The sequence below is a fragment of the Schistocerca nitens genome, chromosome 2, assembly GCF_023898315.1.
Source record: "Schistocerca nitens isolate TAMUIC-IGC-003100 chromosome 2, iqSchNite1.1, whole genome shotgun sequence".
NCBI lineage: Eukaryota > Metazoa > Arthropoda > Insecta > Orthoptera > Acrididae > Schistocerca > Schistocerca nitens.
This window is the reverse complement of record NC_064615.1, coordinates 546,200,241-546,225,232: the sequence shown is the minus strand read 5'-3', so window position 1 is coordinate 546,225,232 and position 24,992 is coordinate 546,200,241. Positions and strand designations below refer to the sequence as shown.

At 41.9% G+C, this 24,992-nt stretch overlaps 1 protein-coding gene across 1 annotated transcript; it reads left to right on the top strand.

Annotated features, from left to right (window-relative positions):
• The first annotated feature begins 2,897 nt into the window (after window positions 1-2,897).
• LOC126234485 (uncharacterized) lies at window positions 2,898-24,172 on the top strand. The gene is made up of 3 exons (XM_049943180.1): window positions 2,898-2,929; window positions 14,307-14,471; window positions 23,911-24,172. The coding sequence occupies exons 1-3, from the start codon at window positions 2,902-2,904 to the stop codon at window positions 24,144-24,146; spliced, it is 429 nt and encodes a 142-aa protein (XP_049799137.1). The 5' UTR covers window positions 2,898-2,901; the 3' UTR covers window positions 24,147-24,172.
• The last annotated feature ends 820 nt before the right edge of the window (window positions 24,173-24,992 follow it).

Below are 24,992 nucleotides of genomic sequence, written 5' to 3'. Positions count from 1 at the left end.
GGAGTCTTGGCCACAGTTCAGCGTTAAAACTGTTGTCTGTAATGTAATGAGGGCATCTCTGGATGTTGCAGTATGGCCGGCGGCTGCTTGAACTTAAAACACAAGTTGCGCGGAACGACTCCTCCTGGACTGATGGCCGGCGGCGAATTGTTGTTGGGTGTATTATCACTTTATTGTAAAGGACCTGGCCGTTCTATCCTCATTTTATAGTATAATTCTGGAATTTATTTCAATTTTTTGATGGTTTGCTTAATTTATTGAGTTTTGGCCTTAGTAAATACACTCCTGGAAATGGAAAAAAGAACACATTGACACCGGTGTGTCAGACCCACCATACTTGCTCCGGACACTGCGAGAGGGCTGTACAAGCAATGATCACACGCACGGCACAGCGGACACACCAGGAACCGCGGTGTTGGCCGTCGAATGGCGCTAGCTGCGCAGCATTTGTGCACCGCCGCCGTCAGTGTCAGCCAGTTTGCCGTGGCATACGGAGCTCCATCGCAGGCTTTAGCACTGGTAGCATGCCGCGACAGCGTGGACGTGAACCGTATGTGCAGTTGACGGACTTTGAGCGAGGGCGTATAGTGGGCATGCGGGAGGCCGGGTGGACGTACCGCCGAATTGCTCAACACGTGGGGCGTGAGGTCTCCACAGTACATCGATGTTGTCGCCAGTGGTCGGCGGAAGGTGCACGTGCCCGTCGACCTGGGACCGGACCGCAGGGACGCACGGATGCACGCCAAGACCGTAGGATCCTACGCAGTGCCGTAGGGGACCGCACCGCCACTTCCCAGCAAATTAGGGACACTGTTGCTCCTGGGGTATCGGCGAGGACCATTCGCAACCGTCTCCATGAAGCTGGGCTACGGTCCCGCACACCGTTAGGCCGTCTTCCGCTCACGCCCCAACATCGTGCAGCCCGCCTCCAGTGGTGTCGCGACAGGCGTGAATGGAAGGACGAATGGAGACGTGTCGTCTTCAGCGATGAGAGTCGCTTCTGCCTTGGTGCCAATGATGGTCGTATGCGTGTTTGGCGCCGTGCAGGTGAGCGCCACAATCAGGACTGCATACGACCGAGGCACACAGGGGCAACACCCGGCATCATGGTGTGGGGAGCGATCTCCTACACTGGCCGTACACCACTGGTGATCGTCGAGGGGACACTGAATAGTGCACGGTACATCCAAACCGTCATCGAACCCATCGTTCTACCATTCCTAGACCGGCCAGGGAACTTGCTGTTCCAACAGGACAATGCACGTCCGCATGTATCCCGTGCCACCCAACGTGCTCTAGAAGGTGTAAGTCAACTACCCTGGCCAGCAAGATCTCCGGATCTGTCCCCCATTGAGCATGTTTGGGACTGGATGAAGCGTCGTCTCACGCGGTCTGCACGTCCAGCACGAACGCTGGTTCAACTGAGGCGCCAGGTGGAAATGGCATGGCAAGCTGTTCCACAGGACTACATCCAGCATCTCTACGACCGTCTCCATGGGAGAATAGCAGCCTACATTGCTGCGAAAGGTTGATATACACTGTACTAGTGCCGACATTGTGCATGCTCTGTTGCCTGTGTCTATGTGCCTGTGGTTCTGTCAGTGTGATCATGTGATGTATCTGACCCCAGGAATGTGTCAATAAAGTTTCCCCTTCCTGGGACAATGAATTCAAGGTGTTCTTATTTCAATTTCCAGGAGTGTAGAAATATTTTTCTTATTGTAAATGATGTTTGTTTGGGTGCCTGACACACTCCCAGCTGCTCGCTTACTACCGTTCACTGAGCTTAATCTAAAACGTTACATTTAAAACACGAGGCTACTGCACTGTAGCACCGAGACACAACATTAAGTCTCACACGCGACCAATGAATAATAACACTGCAGACAACCTTAATGCGTTAGCAGACTACGGATGGCACTTCAAACCATTTCTGTAATAAAAAGACTGGAGCTTTCCTCGCGCGTAATCTAACTGACAGACAATTACTTCTACGCTTAATCATAAACGTATGCCATGCTATGGGGTATAGGTACTAAAGAACGTACAGTACGTCACCCATGTCGAGCCCACATCCTTCGTGATTTTCGCTGCAACAAAACCTTCTGCTTCACTGCACACGTGATTCCTATGTAGTTCCCGTGGTTATAACGCAGGTATGTGATACTCGATGGATGACGAGAATTGAAACGTCGTGATGCATCCTAAGCACCAACTTTCTGCATTGATGTATCTCCGTCTTGTGAAACAACGTGCTCGCGTCACAAAAATCAAAAAAATTTTCAAATTTGTGTGAAATCTGATGGGACTTAACTGCTAAGGTCATCAGTCCCTAAGCTTACACACTACTTAACCTAAATTATCCTAAGAACAAACCCACACACCCATGCCCGAGGGAGAACTCGAACCTCCGCCGGGACCAGCTGCACCGTCCATGACTGTAGCGCCTTAGAACGCTCGGGCGTTACAAATTTAGTAATGAACAGAAGCACTGATTATAAAACTTATTTACTTAAGATTATCGGAAGCAATAATGCACAATGAATCTAAAGTGTTTCGCCAGAGACATCGGAAGGTTTTTTTTATCTTTTTATAGAGGACCAGGTAGTGTGAATGTCTTCGTAACTGGTTCAGTACAAACAACTTACAGGTATAAACTTACGTCTTAGATCATACGTTACTTTTCTTATTTAACATCGTCACATGTTGTGATCAATACCAGCATTCTCTAGTTTCCTTGGCGACGTACATTTCTTGAGTCACACTCCGCTATCTCAGACAGAAACATGACCCAACGGAAGCTCTCGCCGATAACGTTTCTAACACTAAGCAGAACTGATACAGAGGATAGCTATATAAAGCCAGCACGTGCAGTAGCATTCCGCGGATACAGCTCACAAAATGAAAGTTGCGTTGGTGCTTTTCGCCGGTAAGTTAAAAGCTTATGTTCATAATACCAAACGGCTCATCAGTGGATTAAATTTTACGTAATCACGTTAAACTGTTACAAAGTCTTGAAGAGTCTCCTTAGTTGGTCCCTTTATTGGTGTATAATTTCTGTTGTACTTTCTACTAAGCACTTTCCTGTTTCTTTAACTAACTGAAAATTCCGTAATTTTGCACTGTAACTTATGTTAGATGGCTGTGGAATTAAATATTATGTTTCTTGCTACGTTTTACTCCCCTGCACTTGTCTCTCTCCTCTTTCTCTCACTCTCTCTCTCTCTCTCTCTCTCTCTCTCTCTCTCTCTCCCTCACACACACATACACACGCACACAAACACACACACACACCACACGTAATTTGTGGTAACTCATAATATTGCACACTACAAAAAGAGGTTAATAGGCCGGTTTTCCTGCTTATCAAATAAGACGATTTTGGGGAGCAGTCCTTCTTAACAGAATCTGTAAACAAATTTTCGAGCTCCTTTTGTGTTCTATTTCCGTTATTTTGAATCATTTTGAATAAGACATCACTGTCTCCAGCCCCCACTACTTCATCATACTTTAAACAACTTTACATACATCGCCCTTTCTTCAGAATGTAATTACTTTCAGAACGGGCTCTGTATGTCCTCCTCCATAAATTCTGTATACAAGTTTTCAAGCTCCTTTTGTATTATATTCCCTTTAGTTCGATCCATTTTCTATGAGACATCACTACCTCCAGCCTCCTTTGCTTGGTCATATTTTAAACAACATTACATACATCAGCCCTTCTTCAGAATGTAAATACTTTTAGTAAGAGCTCTATATGTTTCTGATACATCTCATGAAGAATACTAACCTTTCATATTCGAATTCTTCTACAATATTCTCTCATTCAGTACTATTTGTATAAATAAAACATTATCTTGTCAGCATAATTAAGAATTATAAGAGCTTAGCGTCAATGACGCACACGCAACATACCTATAGAGACGGTCAGCCCAGTAGATCTTTCATTCCTACGTTTATCATTAGTGCAACATTTAATGTCATGGAGTCTCAGATCACGCGGAAGATGTGAGTCGAAGCTGTTTCTTTAAGGAATGAATTACCCCATAATTTACAGAATGCGTATAAAACAGTCGGCAAGGTGGAAACAGCACTTGCGCACTGAATGTACTCTACAAATTTAATTATGTATACAGACAGTTTACCCATTCTGGCAATCGAAGATTTCGAAGTTCTTTCGTGTTATAGATATTGTTTCAAGATATTGACCAGAGACTTTCGAGAATGCTTCCGTCAAATTCGAAGCCGGATCATAATTGACAAAAGAAAAATTTAATAGTATTTAAAAAACACAAATTAAAAGTTTTCTCATTATTTTGTTTTATTTCCACTGTCAAAACTTCATTCTTGCCAAATTTCATAATTATAGACCAAAGGGAAGTACCTTATATGTTTTAATAGTAAGTTGGCGAGTATCAAAATCTGTGACACAAATTACTGCACGTTTTGATTTCATTGACTTAGTAGCTAAGGGTTTTTGCACCGTCAAGGGACCATATACCTTAGTATAGAAAATAATATTCAACATCATTCATCCACCCTTCCTTCAGAAAAATGCGCCTTACCGGATGGGCGAATGGACAGACAGACGGGTTACAAATGCCAAAATTTTCTTAGTCTATATTATTACAAACTAATAATTTCTGTACTTCTTCTATTCCTTTAAGTGTGAAATCTTCCTTCTTCCCTAATTTCCTAATTCAAGTTGAACGAGGAGTAACGTGTAGGTTTTGATGACCAAGTTTGCAGGTATCAAAACATGGGATATACATCTCTTGATGCTTAGAAGCTTCACGATTTTACATCTCCACGGGACTGTACACTCATATGTGACAGATGTTTCAGCTTGATGTGTCTACTCGTTCCTGAGAAAAAATGTTCTGAACACTCGGACAGACAGACGTAGAACAAAGTGATCCTATAAGGGTTCCCTTCTTACCGGCTGAGGTACGAAATCCTGCTCAGAAAAATAAGTATATGGCGAAAGGAAGTCTATTTACATTTAACAGTCGATTTACCACTCAACATTTTCATTGCCAAATGTGCAGGAAACTTAACCCTTTTTTTGCCATTTACTTACTGTTGTGACACACGGACTGATGAATGACCTAAATGGCAGTACCTGAGCGGCACGCGTTCGAAGCGTAACTGCCCAGTAATGCAGACTACAATATTGATGCAACGTTCACAATTCTTGTTTTGGAGGGTTTCTGTACCTTTTCTCATCAAATAGCTACAAGAGTATCGCACAACTTAACGTTCGCACTCGACGTTCGGATCATCAACACTGTCAAGTGTTCGTATAGGATAACACTGTAGAGTGTTTGAGCCAAAGCTTAATATTCCACCATTTCCGTAACGCACACGACCTTTCCTTCAGTTACAATAGAAAAATCTGAATATTTGAATTATATTCCACGTCTTTCACAATGACACATGTGAATCCGAAGAACGGAAAAAGGTATTGAATTATTTGTCAGATTCAGTGGTACACGTTGATATAACTTGCTTTATACGTGAAATAAGAAACTGTCTCTCCCCTGATAATTATTACCAGTAGCCTATGTATCGAAACCATTTGGATACATTCTTGTCTACAGCCTTTTTAAACAAGTTCGAAATGATTGGATAGTATGCGACTCGGCGTGAGATTGATGACGCACTTGTGTAGTATCATGTATTATAATCTTCTTTCTGCAAACAGATCGTTCATAAAAGAAATAAATCACAGTTGACTAAAAACAACAGTAATACATGGTGCACTGATCTTCCTAAATATACACGGAAATAGAAACGAGCGTTTGGCGTCATTGGTCGGGAGGCCCCTTGCGGGGCAGGTCCGACCGCCTTGGTGCAGGTCTTATTACATTCGACGCCACATTGGGCGACTTGCGCGCCGGATGGTGATGGAATGATGATGAGGACAGCACAACACCCAGTCCCTGAGCGGAGAAAATCCCCGACCCAGGCGGGAATCGAACCCGGGCCCGTAGGACGGCACTCCGTCACGCTGACCACTCACGTATCCTGGCGGACAATTTACATGATATTCATTAAATCTGAATACTTCTATTATCGAATAACAGATTATGAGTTCCTGTGGTTGTATCATACAAAATTGTCTTAGAGCACCAGATCACGTAAGTGCTACAGATCGGTTTCTGGATAACGGTTACATTTTCACTCGCGAGACACGTCTTGAACACCTATCTTCTGCCTTTATATACAATTCAAAAAGGATGATATGGTTTTAAATAATTTGTAGCACATTCTCTTCTGCAACGTGATCTATAAGCATGTCTGACGACATTCTTCATTACTATGCAACATGAAATTCAACAGCGAGATATACCTGTTCTTCATATTATGATACAGGTCAAATTTTATCATGTATGATATTTCGGTGGTGTTTCATATACAGAGTATTTGCTTAGTGGTACCGCTTACATATTTTGAGATACAAGAGCAAAAACAGACGCTAACGAAGTTATTTGCTGTGTCTCTTTAAGGATCGCATTACATGTCTGTACTGCAGTTAGAACAACAGTTATAAATCTTTCATCTCTTTGGAATATGACTGATACTTCAATTCCATCAATTCAAAATACTTTTGCTTCATATCTCACAGGCCGTTAACAAATTACCACAGTGTGCCTCTCAACTTAGGAACCATCTGTGAAGAAATTACTTATGGCTATGTTGCTGGTTCTTTGAGGATTAGTTTTTAAGCACACTGTGTATGATTGTAGGGCTTAATACATCCAGTTAACATATTTTCTCTGAAGAGTTGTTAAAAAAATTTAACAGTGAAGTCTCCACACAAATATAGCAACACCTCCCATATATTCATCGTTACTGGAAGAGATTTCTGAACTCCCGTTTAGAATTGAAATTCCTCTGAAACTATTAATTTCCATCGTACTTGACTGAAAATGTGCTCTTTCTGCGCCCCTTCTTAACCACCATTAGCTGGAAAACTAATTACGCTCTTCTGCACAATTTCGGATATAGATACGAAACTGTAGATAGGTAATCTCTTCACATCGTGCTTTCTGTCAGACATTCTAGTCCACCAAGTTTCCCAGATGAGCTTCTCAGAAGAAGAGGTACTGGCAGATGAAAGCTGTTAACCCGGACAGAGAAAACAAGGGTTTGAATTTTAGTCTCTGTCCACTTCTGGAACTTACTTTAAGTCTTTCGCTAAGTTACAAGGATAGTTTTCCACATTACTTGCTAAAGCGTGTAATGAATACAACTGTCGCAAAAATAATTGTTATACACCAGCGTGTCATGACAGTAAAGTTTTAAGAAAAACTATTTATTTGCTCTGCATTCTAATTAATTTTCACTGCCTCACCTTGGAAAGCAATTACTGATGTGGGTAAAGCAGTCGGTTGTACGGTATCTCTACACATTTATAAAGAAACTGAAGAAAGACATAAAGTTAACTGAAGCCACCAAGTGAGCATTTCAACTTTAATGAGCATTTTAAGAAGTATTAATTTATTATAACTCGTAATTATGGGACAGGTCATCAAAAAGGATGTGTAATTAATACAATATTTACGTTTTGTCACAAACGTGTTGGTAATGATTAACGTGAGTGCCCGATCAATGTAGGTATTGAAGCAGGGTACAGTATGTTGATATAACATTTCATACGTACAAACTTTTGATCGCTGAAGACAGAAACAAAACCATCCCAAGCTGGCGATTGTAATTATGCTAAGGAGTAAGACCCACATAGATGTGAAGAATGAAGTTCTTGAATGCCAAGCGCGCCTCAGTATCATCTCACAGGCTACGCAGCCGTTCATCTTCATAAACAACCGCTAGGAAGATGCAAAGACACGACTCACGTTTTGCAAAATACGCAGCACATTCCAAAGTCTGTGTTTTGAGATCGATGTGTTGATATATAGCAGTCTTCTGAAATTTTTGTTGTTTTCCATTCCACAGTTTTTCTCTTCACTAAGAGTTTGATGCGTCATGTTAGACAATGACATTTTGCTATGCAGCTGCTTACGTTAGCTCATAAATGGTACTAATTTAGCCATCACTGTCCAAATGTGTATGCGACTAAACGGCAATCAAACGCAAGAAACCGACGAGACGGTTCTAAATAACAGGTAAATAAAAATTGAATATATGTTGGGGAGTGCCTTAGACGTTGTCGAAGCAGTAAATTAGAATTAGTAATTTTGACTAATTAGCTAAAGAGTGTATCGCAGCAAACCACAAATAAATACTTACGAGTCGTAATGTAGTGACAGTCGCCGACGGGCAACACAATGCTCTGGCAGACACTGCATTTGCTGCGAAATTATTTCTTGAAATTTAATAATAACATTCAACAATGATAGACCATCTGTTTTAATAAAGGGGGCATGTAGTTGCTCATAAGAAAATCAAAGTTACAACAAATGACAATGACAACTTCAGAGAAACTCTGGTTCACAAGAACACTGTTTTCTTTTGAGGGCACACCATTTACTGGTAAAGAGTATGTCTTGTGTAGAGGAAATTGTGGGAAGTGTCGTGCTGTTTAGGCGTAGGAAAGACTGCTTAAACATACGTGGCAAACGTGCGAGACTTTGGCTCTGAAGCACCACAGAGGAGATCGTTTGAGCGTCTTAGTGCTTTTAAGGATCGTGAGAGCTGTCTCAGCCGACCTTATATGGAACCGAGCAACGGCGCCGTGACGAGACCAACATACGCTTCCAACCAGTTGCTGTATTCCCTCTCACTGACTGCTCAAGAATGCCTCTGTTACGCGGCACAACAATATCAATCCCATGAAGCTTTACTTCCGATTTGAGATTTCGTTTCTTTCCTTTGCAGCTGCAATAAATTGCAGTTTAATTTAATTTAATTACTACGATTTACCTATTCATCCATAATTTATTCTTCAGTAATATCATATACCAGAAAAAGATATATGCGAAGGGAAAAAAATGTATGTGATAAAACTATTTATATTACAGATTGTGAAAGAACTGTTCGGAAACTGTGATGTATCAAGATTCAGTGGCAGATGCTGATCCAAACCATCACTGGATGTATCCGTTTGCATTATACTTTTTCTGCTATTAGAGTGGGATGTCATTTGGTTGCCGACCAGTGCCTCTATTAGGATCTGTACGTCCAAAGGCCGAAACAGTGCCGCGAGTGCTTCCTCGGAAAATTGTATGATTTGGATTTAAGGTTTATTATTCATCTGTATAAAATTTTAGTGTACAGATTATGACTTAATGAGTTGGTGCGACTAAGGAAAATGAAAATAACTTAAATCATTAAGGTGTTCTACATGTTTTGTTCGAACAGCTATAAAGAACTATACTCTTTGAGTGAATAACATAACGTTTGGTTTCATGTCGATACTAATACCGTAACGCAATTTTAAAAATAAGATATTGTAGCTATAAGCATACGTGTTCATTAGGCATATGCAAGATAACAAAGTGAAATGAACATACAAGGTGCACACAACGATCCCCACAGATGTGACGAATGCAGATTTTCCCAAAAAAGGCGAAACACGTCAGTAAAAGTACTGTTTCCCCTATAACCAAGCCTTTTTCTTTATTATCTACGGTTGTTGTACAAGACGTAATGGAATGGGAATAACAGTAACTTTTATTTGTGTTTAAATCAAATACGGTAACATCCCAAACAATCAGCATTAAAACGGAAGTTTCAAATAATGTTACTGACACATTGGTTTAAGCCTACACCATAGTCGAATGAAGTAAGGTACTTATTAATACCGTCACAGTTGTCTTAAACATAACTTTTGATACTGAAAGATTGCAAAACGTTAAACCTGTCTTTGAATTTGGAAGTTCGAAGTCTGTTTTTAATCAAGTTCAGTTTTGAAAATAACGTTCTGTTCAGTGCTGTTTTCGACCGTACTGAAAGGCATGTAAACATTGGCAAGGGGTAAGTTGATTGTTTCGAGAAAAAGCACAGTAGAGTTTCAATAAATTCTGATGCATAAAATACTTCATGTATACTCCAGTGTTCTCTTGTTTTTCAGATAAGCCATTTATTTTTGCAAATATTTGTAGAATATTTTTAAAATCTTAAATGCCGTTCAAAGTTTTATACTTGATATATGTTAGTCATTCCTTAACATTATTTTCTGGCACGCTGGGAGCTCTGACTTGCCACTGTTTACTTTCTGGGCGAGTTACCAAACCACTATTGTGAGACTTCTGAAAAACACAAATTTTAGGCTTCTCATTGTTTCAGTTTATGATAGTAACATTTGCATAGCCAATTCCCTAAATAATGAGGTATAACAACCTCAAACATTAATCCACTATTCAGCACAATTTTATAGATGGCCCTTAACAAAAAAATGTTCAAATTTGTTTGAGATCTTATGGGACTTAACTGCTAAGGTTATCAGTCCCTAAGCTTACACACTACTTAACCTAAATTGTCCTAGGGACAAACACACACACCCGTGCCCGAGGGAGGACTCGAACCCTCGCCGGGACCAGCCGCAGAGGGCCCTTAGCATTTCTGCAACACAATGTCACGTAAATTAACGTAAACAGTTCTAATTGACACAAAACTGTTTTTTAAATAATTCACAAGCCAAGATTGCTTAAACACTGTTTGCTAGATGACCGGTTTCAACACACTAAAGGTGCCATCATCGGATCTGAATGTAGGTTAACATCCGATGATGCCAACTTTAGTGTGTTGAAACCGGTCATCTAGTAAACACTATTTAAGCGATCTTGATTTCTGAATTATTTATCCAACAGAGTAATCGCCCAACAACACACCATGTGTTTACTGCTACAAAATTGCTTACTTGCTTAAAGATCTGTTCCTATTTATCTCATTAAGAATAATTTTTAAGAACATATACGTTCAGGAACATATTCAGAATCTCTGTCTGACACGTATTTACCTCAGATTGGTACAAATCGTCACCGGAAAGCGTTTTGTTGGCACGGACACTGCACACGCTACTACTACTAGCTACCGTATTTTTGACGTTACCACTGTTTACAAACACACATCCCGACTATAGCGTCATTGGTCAAAATCTGAAATTAGAGATAAAGCTGCAATTTCTCAGTTTATCGTAGAGCCACTAATAATATGAATGAGTCACACCAAGTAACACGTTTGACCAGCAAGATCTGTGTTCCACATCCAGTACCCCTTATCACTGTTTACAGGATATGTCTTCATATTCTCAGAACAGTTACGATACTAGAAACATAATATTTCACATTTCTTTCGTCCTAATTTGAATTAAAAGGGCTAGAGTATGAAAGAATTTTTCTTTACGCGCAACTGAATTCACTTCAAAATGCCAAAATTCTGTTAACCATAATTTTTTTTGAAGTCTTCAAAAATTTTCCAACTGAAGTGCCACGCGGTATTCCAGGCGCCACTGGCAATTCGACGCAAAGGAGCGCGGGGTTTCAGGGGTGGATGTTATCTCAAGAATCACGACAGGGGAAATGAGACAATACACTTTAAGATGAAAAGAAATGCTCACTAAGGAGGTACTGACCGAATGTGACGGAAATCGGTAGATGTAATATACATGCACAGCCAAAGAAATGATTACAATTCCAGAAAAAAATATTCTCTGATTTACTGACGAGAAAGAGCTTCACAAATTGAACAAGTCAATGAGACGCTGGCCTACCTCTGGCCATAACGCACATAGTTGTCCGCCTTGACATAGGTTGAGAGAGTTGCTAGATGTCCTCCTGAGGAATGTCGTGTCGTATTAGGCGCGAATGGCGCATTAGATCAGCAAAATTACATGCAGGTTGGAGAGTCCTCCACACAAGATCCGGCGACATTGCTGACCAAGGCAGCGCTTGACAAGCAGAAAGACAAGCAGTAGAAACTCTCGCCGTGTGCGGGAAGGCATCATCAAGCTCAAATATCAGCCAAGGATTGCTTGCTATTAAGGGCGACGAAACGAGACCTAGAACAACATCGATGCACCGATGTGCGAGGTTACCGCGGATGGGAACTTAAGTGGCCCAGGTGTGGAAACAAATATAACGCCAGACCATCACTCGTGGGTTTAGGACCCTATGGCTGGCTACAGTAATGTCATTCTGCCGCTTCCCGAGGCGTCTCCAGAAATGTCTTCGGCCTGCGATCTCTTGAGTGGGGTAAAACTATCTTGAGTGATGAGTTCTAACTGGGCCACTATGAAAGGCGAAAGCGTACGTGGAGATGCCTAAACGTATCTGGAGATGCCTCGGAATGCGGTGGGATACTGACCTGACTGTCGCCCTCTATACACCCTGACAACTAGGAGTAATGGTCTGGGGTGCCATTCCTTTTCATAGCAGGACGCCTTTGGTTGTCAACCACGACGCACTTAAACCACAACGGTACGTCCACAACTACATATACACAGATTCTCCGCAAGCCACCGTACTGTGTACCACTGTTAATTTCCTTTACTGTACCACTCGAAAACAGAGCGAGGGAACAACGACTGTCTATATGCCTCCCTATGAGCCCTAACGTCTCGTATCTCATATTCGTTGTCCTTATTCGCAACGTATGTTGGGGGCAGTAGAATCGTTCGGCAATCAGCTTCGAATGCCCTTTATCTAAATTTTCTCAATAGTATTTCTCAAAAAGAACGACGCCTTCTCTCCTGGGATACCCATTTGCGTTCCCCAAGCATCAACACTTAGGCGTTGTTCGAACCTACCGGTAACAAGTGTAGTAGCCCCCCTCTTAATTGCTTCGACGTCTTCCTTCAGCCCGCTCCGGTGCGGATCCCAAACACTCGAGCAGTGTTCAAGAACGGGTCGCACCAGCGTCCTATATGCTGTCTCCTTTACAGTTGTACCACTCTTTCCTTCGCCTTCATAGCCGTTCGTACTTCCTCATTCCATCTCATATAGGTTTGGAACGTTACAACCAGGCGTTTAAACGTCGTGACTGTGCAAAACTGGACGTCGACCATATTCTACGCTCTGTTTTGCTTCCCACCATTACAAGTCATCCTGGGCTGATATTTCAGCAAGATATTGCCCGCTCTCATACCGCGGGAGTTTTTACTGCTGGTCTTCCTGCCTTCCAAGCCCTACCTCAGCCACAACGGTCGCCGGATCCGTCATGAATTGAGGACGTTTGGAGCATTATGCAGAGGGCCTTCCAACCAGTTAGTGATTTTGACAATCTAAGGACCAGACGTGGGTTCCTGAATTGCTCAGTTTGTGTCTCTCTTTCTCTTGAGTAAATCTCCAGATTTTCATAAGTTGTAATCATTAGTTTGTCTGTTTTTATTATTTTTGTTTTGGTTTTTGAACTTTCCTCATTACAGAGGCTTATCTCCAACATAATAATGTACTCGGAAATTACAATACAAGGAATAAGCGTTATTAAACTATGTTTTCAAAATATCCCTCCAGGTGCTTCGATCTAGTCTGTCCTCTTCCTCTGCGCCCATTCTCCTCATTGTGAACTGTACATTTTGGAGCCGGATGGTCATAACTCGTCCTCTTCTTCTTCTCTCCTCCGGTTTGCAGTCCAGTATCAATTTTGGTTATCTGACTTTCTCCATTCGTCGTACATGCCCGTACCACTGTAATTTCTTCGTATCCATTACGTCATACATTCTTCCTTTAATTTCCATTATCCTTGTGATTTCGGTGTTCCTTACCTTTTCTTTCCTGGAGATTCTTGCCGATCTTCTCCAGAAGTCCATCTCTAGAGCTTGTAATTTTTTAATATGCTTAAGGTTAACTGTCCAGGTCTCCGTTCCATACAGAACCACACTCTCTAATATGGATTTGTATAGAACGAAGTTATTTAGAGTTATTTAGTATTCTGTTGCCAAGTATATTTATGAATGTCCTCATGTTTGAAAAATGTATTAGTAATTTTTAGATCTAATCGTTCACAAATTGCAATCAATCGTTCCCCATTGTGACTATATTCGTCCTCTCCATGTTTTCCTACTATTCTACAGCATTCTCAAATTCCTACCCTTCCATTCAAGTCTCCCATGATAATCAGTTCCTGTCTTCTTGGGATTTTTTCAATACCCTCCCTGAGGATGGCCCAGAATGTATCTTTCTCCTTATCTTTTGTGTCGTTCGTGGGTGCATATAGCTTGTCTGTACAAGCGCATTAAATGTATCGATTTCCGCCTCATTCGGATAACTCCTTCGTGGTGTGTCGTTTGCTTTCCTGTGTTCTTTGCCGCATGAATTGCCGACGCCTGTGGCACAGAATACGTGCCGGCCTCCGTGCCAGCAGCTGCCTCTGACGTGCTGTGAGGTGTTGGTTTGCCGCAGCTCTGGGCGCCCTCGCCTTCGCGGAGGCGTACCGCACATCGACGCTGGTGCCGTGTCCCAGCCACTGCCCGCCGTCGCCGAGGTTCGTGTGCGCCAAGGACAAACAGGGCCACATCTACAAGTTCACCAACCACTGCCACATGCGGATGTGCGCTTGTAGAATGTGTAAGTATTGTAGGATAAATCACACATTACTCGTACTAAGTGAAACATATAGATACCAGCGGGGAAGGCGTCTCCAAAAAGGCACGTATGGTTACTTTCAATTCTGTGATAGCCAGATGGTAGTTATGGATGCATATATCTCGTTGTCCTAATAATGCCTAACCCAGTGGCTGCCATGCATTTTGTCAACATTTCAGGAACATCAGAGGTAACGACAGAAAGTGCAGGACGAACAATTCTTCATTTCCCACTAGTTTCAGTTGAATCGTTCGTGTTCTGTCAATGTAGTCGATTAAGTAGTGGCGGTTGGTGCTCATTTTCGTTGGTAGTCGCCAGATGAAACGTCAGTACGCTTTATAACGGAATGATTCCTAATTGTTTGTTATATAACCGTAGTTTGTGCCATACTTTCTATGTTAAAATGGTAATTACACAATTATCAATATAACCCATGAAATACTGTAGCTAGTAATAAATAATATATTTTCAGAAGTAAGCCACCAAATTTAATGTCCTCGTGTGTGTGTATATATATATATATATATATATATATATATATATATATATATATATATATATATATATGTGTGTGTGTGTGTGTGTGTTTGTGTGTGTGTGCGTGTGTGTGTGTCTTTGTGTGTCTTGTGTAATCTTATTCAAAAAAAATATGGCTAACGGTCGGAGGAAGCATGTGACTGGTGGGAATATAACAGAGACTAAATGTTGAAGGCCCTCTTTTTTTGCACTACTCTGAGAAAAACCTTGACTAGGAATGTTTTCTTATGTATTTCTCCTAACTAACACGTTAACTATTGAGGTCTTTGTCCTGGTAGGTTACCTGACAATATCAATTAGTCTGTTGTTGAAGCTCGGAGTTTCGCTAATTTCCTCCTTACGAATGGGACAGATAGCCAGTGAGTTCATAGTTTCATGTCAAATACTGTTCCTGAGGAGGACTTTAATTATTTTCAGGTGCTGAAACTATGCTTTGCTTTTGCTGTTGAAACAGGTTTAGGTAGTGCGATTTTTAACATTTTGTGCACTTTAGAGAACGATTCTTCAAGACGGTATTTCCCAAGGAAAGTGAGCAGATTACTAGCTGATGTAATGTTTAAGCGTATTATTACGATACCTCACTGACAGTTTATTGTGGAAATTAAACGGACTGCAACTTGTACTGTGTAAAATCACTGGGAAATGTTCACTGAATGGAGCAAAAGTTTTTGGGAAAATAATTTCAAGGGTGCTAAATATGTGGGTGGTTTGGAATCTTCCATTCGGTTAGCTTGTCAGATTGTAACGCAACGCACTTCTTTGGCGTCTGCCGTCAGATTGTGGTCAGTGCATTAATCTTCAGAAAATAGATACCTTGCAATATTATCTCATATTTTAGAAAGAGCTGACTCAAGGTGACGTAAAACATTTTATGTGGTAATGGAATTAGAACTCTGCAACTGAATATGGTTGTACAAAATATCACATGTTTCAGAAACACACAGAAAAAATTCAGTAGGGACAAAATTCCGAATTGTGAACCAAATTTCTTAAAGGGAAAGATTCTCTTCAGGTAGGCTTGCCAAAACAATTCAACAAGTGTAATTCGTTTTCTTGATAAATATTAACAACGCGAGAGTGGAAGTTCTATGTAGTGGAAGAAAATGAAGGAACTCTCTTATTGTAGGGTGTGTCTGTAACGAATCACTTTGCTTATGAGACGAAGAGAAAAACGCAAATCAAGCAATATTTGCAAAGAACAATCAAACATTCATGTTGGATAACCTGATTCGTCCGGTGCGCATAACAGTGAACGTCCGTGCTGTCGTATCCTGCCCACTCGTCTATACAGGATGCCTAGGAAGCTGTTTTCTCGGATAGCTAGATAACAATTGAAGCAAATCTTATTAATGGAGTTTATTACACTAAGTTAAAGTGACAGTTCTTGACTTGGCGTTTTCACAAAGAGGTGTCGCAAGTAATTGGCCACATGCAAATAACTAGTGTCCTATGGTATACACAAGTTCAATACAAGCAAAACACAACAGTTCATAAGCCACGGCCAAAGCGTTTGGATGACGGCTCGTCTTCTACCGCGGCCGCGGCTAGTCGTGGAGACGCTTATATTCTCCTCGTATAGAGGCTTCTCTTGTGGTGGTGTCGTTCAAGTCAGCATACTGTTGGCTGACGTCGTCTCACAGCCCTCTCTGCTGGGGCCGGCCGGAGTGGCCGAGTGGTTCTAGGCGCTTCAGTGTGGAACCGCGCGACCGATACGGTCGCAGGTTAGAATCCTGCCTCGGGCATGGATGTGTGCGTCGTCGTTAGGTTAGTTAGGTTTAAGTAGTTCTAAGTTCAACGGGACTGATGACCTCAGATGTTAAGCCCTATAGTGCTCAGAGCCATTTTTAACCTCTCTGCTGGAACGTTCCAGGCCAACGTGCCGGCGCTTGATGTTACTCCGGAACACGTGCCATATGGGAAAATACTTCGTACGAGAGACTGTACAGCATCAAGATTGCCAATTATTATCGGGCGCCACCATGTGTCTCAGCAGTGGTGTTTCTTGAACACCGACATGTTTCCGACACCAGTTTAGAACCTCACTAAGCTCACATGCTGTCCCATAATGAGCATTTTCAAAGGAAAGGAATCTTTGAACAGGTATCTTTCCGTTAATATATCTCAGTATAATGACGTACTGACTTTACAGGCAGTATCTGTTGGTACTGAAACAAAAGTAGCAGCAGTAGTGTCATTAATCAGTTCCTCAACATACACTTGGTAGAAACAGTATAAAACGTCATTTTGTATCACGTGTGACGTGTATTTACTAAAGCTGTTTAAGTCGTCATCCTGTTACACACAGTCAAAATTTCCTAGAAGGGAGAACAAAACAAAGAAAATGCCGTGGTTAACAGACTCCGATTTTCATTGTGAGCCCTAGTGCTAGCTCAAGAGTGAAGCACTCCAGTGTTTGGTATTTGTCTATTGGTCTAATAATCGTAGTTGTGAATTGATATTTTATACGCTGAATCACTCTGTGCCACTGTGACAACGGTGCCAAACATTTTGTACTTACAAACATTTTCTAAATGTATTCCACACTCCTCATGGTTCTCAATTCGTTCACTTAAATGCTTTAGATGCTTACAGCTGGCTGTTTTCCTAAATCCTCCGAGACCAAAGTAACACAGAATAGGAATAAATTAACTTTTGTTTTCCTTTGCTCGTCGTTAACCAAGACTTTTTGGAGACCCTAGTATAACGAAGAGCAATCCGATAGGTGTATGGGTTTTTATGTATTGTCTGACAGCTTTCTTGTGAATTAAAACAATTGCAGCGTTGTTACAGTTTCTGGGAATGTTTTCTTGCGAAATCGTTCTGTAAATATTTTCCTTTTGTAGTACGTCTACTTCGCCCTTATCTTTGTCATACTAAAATACCGTGATCACAAGCGCCGTTTCCTGTCCTTAATACTTGGGTGACTTGATACACCTCACCTGCCATTTTTCCTAAATGCTAATCTCACTGTCAAACTCCTATGTTGCTGGTTGATCACGGTAACTGTACAAGTATTTAAATTAGAGCTCGAATGCTTATATATATATATATATATATATATATATATATATATATATATATATATATATATATTTGCCAGTTAGCGCAATGTCCACTGTCTTAACTAGCGAAATGTGGTATGTGGTGTCTGTCCAGCGTAAGTTCGTGTTTTGGCGTCTTGATGTTCCTAATATTTTCATCTGTCTGCCATGCCAAACATTTTCATTGGATCTTCTCAAATCGTCTTGAACACATTCATAAGGTGCAGTCAAATGAAAAGGTCCATTTCCACGTGCAAACCTTATTACTGGTTAGAGCTGTACACGGCACGAGACGATGACTACCCTGGATGATGAATTCCTTGAGTTGAGTATGGAACCACTCTGTCACGGCTTGCTGCACTTCTTCATCCGGGCCATAGTGGCGTCCTCGGAGGCATTTCTTGTGTGGCCCAAAAACGTGGAAATCACAGGGACTCAAGTCACGACTATACGCAGGGTGGTCTAGCATCTCCCACTTCCACGACGCCGTAATATACTGTGTTTGTTTGGCAACAATGAGGACGGGCATTGTTGCGCAATAAGATGCCATTTGTGAGGTCACCCCGGCGTTTATTCTTGGTTGCTAGCCGCAACCGGCTGAGAACGTCGCAGTATTTCTTGGCGTTTGCTGTTTCTACTTTGGGGAGGAACTCCGCTAGCAGAGGCGCTCGTACAAGAAAAAGATCACCATGACTATAGAAGCTTATGTTGTGTAACGGATTTTCTATGGTTTAGGCGACCCTGCATGCTTCCACAGCATACTCTCACGTTTGGATCCCTGTTGAGACATTTGGCATATGGATTCATCTTCGATAATGACCTTGGAAAGGAAATCGTCGCCCTAGATCTGATATCGCTCGATCTTTCCATTATGTTGTGTCGCTATTCCTCGGACAAACAGATGGGGACCCATTGAGCACAAACCTGCAGAAAACCAAGTTAATTGCACACAGCGGCATACCCAGTACCATAGGACACATGTACTTGAGCATTAAGGGCATGCAAGGTGTCCCGTCTATCAGTTTGAAAACAACTACATCATCAGGAATACCACTCGTTCCCTGTACGGGTGAAGCATCATCCGTCACGGTCCCCCTGAACCAAGAAAACGCCGACGTTACTTACGCGTACAACACACACCGAGCGGTCTCCTGTGTATGTCCGCCGGACAGACACCTTCCACACAAAGAAACAGTGATAAGTAACCTCTGATAATGTGCCACACCATGCGGAACAGATGTAAGATTTACTATGGCCTAAATATAGGTGGATATGAACAGCATACAGGAGTAACACCTCCCTGAACACGTTGTCCAGATACCTGTAGTTGGACCTTTTTATTTCATTGATTCCACATACACACACACACACTTTTAGCGAACGGTTGATAATGTTTTTAGCGCAGATATCAACGGCGATACTGAAATAAGTATATTTTTAACGGAACAGTATAAACTACATTCGGTAGAAAATGTTCAAATGTGTGTGAAGTCATATGGGACTTAGCTGTTAAGGTCATCAGTCCCTAAGCTTACACACTACTTAACCTAAATTACAAACACACCCATGAAAGAGGGAAGACTCGAACCTCCGCCGGGACCAGCCGCACGGTCTATGACTGCAGCGCCTTAGACCGCTCGGCTAATCCCGCACGGCTACATTCGGTAGCTCCTGAGGACACAACTCTTATGATAAAATGGTCTTTAATGTTGAAGTGGAAACTTATCGTAAAAAATTCGAGAAATGTATTAGAACGCTACAGCACGGCGGCCGGAAACGTCATTTGCGGTGCCAACACTGTCAAGCAGGCGTTTTGAACCAGGCTGTGTAGTTAAGTAACGCAAAGGAGGCCTGCGCTATGAGAATAAAGCCTTATTTCCCCTTGAAATAACTTACGATCTAGATGCCGGTTCATGTACGAATGTTGTACGAGTATATGGAATTACGCAGTAGGCTAGGATCTAGAGTATCACAAAGGACTTAACGAAAACTATTTCACTTTACCATTTCACATTATTGTATCCTCCCAGATTTACGTGAGCTGAAACAGAGAAATCAACTGCACATTCTTGTATAAAGCAACTACTGTATCAAATATCTAAATGTTAGAAGGAAGATTTGACCCCTCTTTTCTTGTATATGGCTGTGTGCTTCTCACAAGTAAAATACATGCACTGTTTCTACCTACTACTTAGAGGTAAAATACATACACTGCCTCTACCTACACCGCTCTAAATTGTATAGTCGTCGTTCGATGGTGGACGTAAGCGGGTCATGACAAGTGTCACGTACAATACACCCAGTCGATTTATTTGACATCCCACTGCAATTTCATAAACACGAAAATGAAATAAACAATTGGAGAACAGTTATTTGGTAACCACCGAAATAACATAAAATAAATTTTGCCTTCCAAAATAATAACTTAATCCTTTATTTAAGCATGTCTTCTAACTGTTAACCATGGACGGAAAGGCCCATTTTCAATCACCGTTCCAAATCACGATGACAGGATGTAATTACAGTGGGTAATATGGTAGAACATGCACTGGTGATTCGACGGCACATACCCTCTGGCGTAGTTGGGGCTTTGTCATAGAGTGCATCTTTGAGTGCTTCCCACAGAAAGAAATGGAGAGGAGTCAAGTCGGAGGACCTCGCGTAGGCTATTTGACAACAGAATTTCGTCCTGTCCAACGTCCAGAAAAGTTCTCGTTCCATAATTGTGTTGCAGTACGGGACGAGAAAACTGTACAATCGTCGTGCTGCAGCCCCACACTCTGTCGAATATACAGTGGTACCTCTTATAGAAGAACCGACAGAACGTTCGTCAGAAAGTGAGCGTACTAACATCCATTTAGAACGCCTGAGATGAAATAACGTCCCACAATGTAATTTCCTATGCCTTACGTTTACGCTCCACGACCATTGATGTTCCACATGGCGAAGCTCTGTGGATTTTCGACTAACCAGTAGTAGACGTTACGAAAATTTACATTAGCGTGGTTAGTAAAAGTTCCATCATTGGTGGAGAGCACACGTTCGAAAAACAAAAGGTCGCTGAAGAGCAAGCCCACAAAATTGTGTACGACGGTCAAAATCACTGTCATCGAGTGCCAGATGTATTTACAGATGATAGGGATAGAAATTCTATCGATGCAAGATGCGAATGACCCTCGTCTGACTGATTCCATATTCCTTGCCAATATGTCTCCTACCACTGTGCGGATTCATTAGCGTCGCAGCCAGAAGAGCTTCAGTTCACAGCTGTCAGTTGCAGTTTTCTCCCTTCTCCCCTTTCTGACGTTCAAGCAGCCTGTGTGCACTTGCCTCATAATAAATCCCGCAATTATCTGGCGCGTCGGACTTTGGCGACCAGGGTAGATAGCCCTATAACGCTGTAATGTTTTTACGGCATTTCTTTTACATTCACCATACAGGAGTAGTATTTCAAACTTCTCCTCATTGGTGTACATGTCTACACTGAACGAATGTTGAAGCAGACAAGAAAACAGGAAAATGTGTTGATACTCTGACACAGCATAACACGAGAACTCTGCAGGCACCGATAATGCTGATTCCAGCAACTGTGTTCTCAAATTACAGAAATTTCTCGAATTTCTTTACGAAAGGTTTCAACGTCTACATTAACAAACACTTAAGCACTGTAAATGTCTTCTCAGGAGCTATCGAATGCAGTTATAAAAAGTGTACGGTTCCTTTCAAAGAAACATACTTGCTTCAGTATCTCCGTTGATACGAGCGCTGAAAAACTTTAACCAAACAAAAAAGATTCTTCCCCTCAATCCTCTAACATTAGCTGAAAACCGCCTTCTTGATATATGGAACATTTCGCGAAATGAAAGGTATATTACACCTTATCTGACTTACTGTTTCTATAATCAACGTAACGTGTGGATGATGGCTCGGGTGTTAAGTACTGGACAACCGACCAAAATGTGTTGGTTTCTTTCGCTAGTCGGTATTTAGATTTTTGTAGATGTGCTGTAGTTCGCAGTCCACATTAAGCTATAAGTGTCCTGTTAATTGGATGGCTGAGACTGTTAAGAAGTTGAAAGAAGGTTAGGACATACCGTCACCAATGCGACCATGTCTTGACAAACACCATGATGTTCAAACAAACTTTCAGTTTAATGACAGCTTTACCTTTTCATTCTATCATCTTCGCATTGTAATTGGTTTACTTCCTCATTAACGCACTGACGGAAAAAGATCGCAACAGCAAAAAATAATTAATGCAGAGAAATAAAATTTCAGGAATATATTTGTCTAGGTACTATTCTAACCCGATTAAGATTGCAGAATCACAGATTAATGTAAGCGCGAGACAAGCGATTGAAAATATGAAACGCTGCTACATTAGTAACCACAACGTTGAATTTAAGCATGGATTTCTTGGCCTGTTGCACTCGGTTGGTAAAAACAAGGACGGTTAATGCTGTTTGTGGACGACACTAGAATAGTTATCAGATGATGTCCCATTTGTGCACGATTGGAGGCAAATCTTGTGATCGAGCAGGTTAAGGCAATATGTTGTCACTTTGAAGGACATGTCTGCTTACAACGACGGTATGTCACAGAGCTTTATTCCGTAGGAAAACACCCCCTGGCATGCTGTTCATGAATGGCAGCACAACAGGTCGAATCATCAGATTGATGTATAGTTTTGCAGTTAGCGTGGTTAGTATCCATGAGAGTTCCTGCTGTCATGCGGAACCGCACCCCTGTCCATAACCCTAGGTGTAGGACCAGCGTGTGTAGCACGCAGAGAGCCTCGTTGCTGGTCCTCAAGTGACCTCTTTCTAACCAATAAAGATGCAAACGGTGGTGATTTGGGGTCAATGGAATACACGCCACAGGGCGTCTGGCTCGGAACTGTCCTTCAAATAATCGATTTGTACCAGTTTTTGTGTCACTGTGGTGAGGACAGCTGCTCAGATTGCTGCTGCAGATGCAGTACGATGCGCCAAACCCGTACGCCAAACAAAATGATCATTGCTGCCAGTAGTACCACGTGACCGTCTGGAGCACGGTCTTCTTGCGACCGTACAGTCTGGTGACCACCGATGCCGGGATGATACACCGTGGCTTCATTCCTGCCAAGTTTTTCTGCAGTGTCGCAGAAGAAACATCCAGCTTCTCGTAACCTTATTGAACGACGTCGTTCAAACTTAGGTGTTAATAATGGCATCTTTGTCGTCTTAAAGCGTTCTTGACTAACATCAACCCACTACGACCATTCTCATGTTAACTAACGCTCAATATCGTTACAGCTTGTATTTAAAGCAAACCTGAAATGCATTTTCATAGTGGCTTTTCTAGTAACACTTTTATACGAAAGGCGCTAAATTTGAATAGTCTTCATCTTTAAGAAGTATAAATATGCCCCCCATCTTCCGTTTATGTCACCCAACTCCCTCCTAGTATTGCGATTTTTTTCCGTCAATGTAACTGCCACTATTTAAGATTTTCTTTACTTCTGCATTCTTCATAAGGGCAATTTTTGCCACTTTGCTTCAGAAGAAATTGTCTCTGATATTTACAGCATAAAAGCTTCAGTTTTGCACAGTAAATGACAGAATGTTTCAGCGAGCTGTAGTGGAGCGAAATTCGCGTCCATAACTAGCACATTCCGTAAATCACATCGCGACACCGCTGTTGTCGTTACTTTCCATGGGTCGATTCCAGAGTTCCTTCCCCATTTGTGCTCAACGGACCTGGTACACTGACTCTCCTCATCTCGCTCGATCTTCATTCCTCTGTACCTTCCTGCTATTGTGTGCACTGGTGCCGACAGTGAGCGGAATTGCCTTGTGTTGCAGGGCTGGAGGAAGTGTCTGTCGACAAGTGTCGTAACGACTATCCCGGTTGCCCTCTGAGAGTCGCAAGCGACGAGGTCGCCATTGAGGAAGTCGCCAGCGACCAGGACCAGCGGCAGAGCGACGACAGCAGCGACGGCGACTCGCAGTCCGCCGCCGCTGACTCGCTGGAGCAAGCCCATCTGCAACGCAACTCACTCAGGAAGAAAGCCAGCAGGCAGGAGGATTACAGATACTGAACCTATACACTGGATATGTAAATGCTTCTGCCTCGCTGCCAATAAATGAGTAATACAGCAATGAACTCTGTCTTAACATTCACTCTGGACATCAGTAGAGCCATTCATTAGCTACATTTCGTCTTTCCATTCACATCAACTTTAGTTGTAAGTAGCGGCAGTCTTACATCAGGTAAAACACATTACAACAATTGCACATCTCAACTGTGTCACGGCATGAATTACCAATCAGATGTGGAAGCGTTGGAAGCGTTACAAATAAGATCGAAAAGTAAAAAAGGATTGCAAAGATAAAGCTTCACCAGACAAACTGATAAATTTTACTGCAGAATGTTGAGATAGATGATATCGACTGCACCTTCTTTCACTGAAAGGGGAATTACGATATTATGGCGACACCACTCCAGCTTACAATGAAAATATATCTGAACTCGAATTGGTGAAAGTAGTGTTTACGCTTAACTACTCGTATATAAAATTATAAAACTTGTGGCTAATAAATCGCAAATATAGGACTAAAACCATTCACGACATAATACTTACTGTAAAATATACTCTTCTTAATGTAATAACTAGCAAATACAGTGTCGGTAAGCAAGGAATTCACTAGAAGCAGAACGCTCTTCTACAGAAACGATCTGCGCCCCTTTGCTGCCAGGACTGTAAAGAGACAAATGCACTGCTTGTGCTTACCACCAAGTTGGGTCACTTAGAAGTAGAGTGGTTAAGCCACTTCTCGTACAGTTTCTGCCACCAGATTGCCTCCTCCCTCTCCCATTCCCCGTCCCCTCCCCCTTCCCCTTGTCCCTGTGACATAATTTATGAATTCACCCACCATTGACAGAT

Coding starts and splice junctions, on each gene's coding strand:
- LOC126234485 (XM_049943180.1), top strand. CDS start 2,902: ATGAAAGTTGCGTTGGTGCTTTTCGCCG. Junction 2,930..14,306: donor TGCGTTGGTGCTTTTCGCCG/GTAAGTTAAAAG, acceptor GGTTTGCCGCAG/CTCTGGGCGCCCTCGCCTTC. Junction 14,472..23,910: donor GATGTGCGCTTGTAGAATGT/GTAAGTATTGTA, acceptor CTTGTGTTGCAG/GGCTGGAGGAAGTGTCTGTC.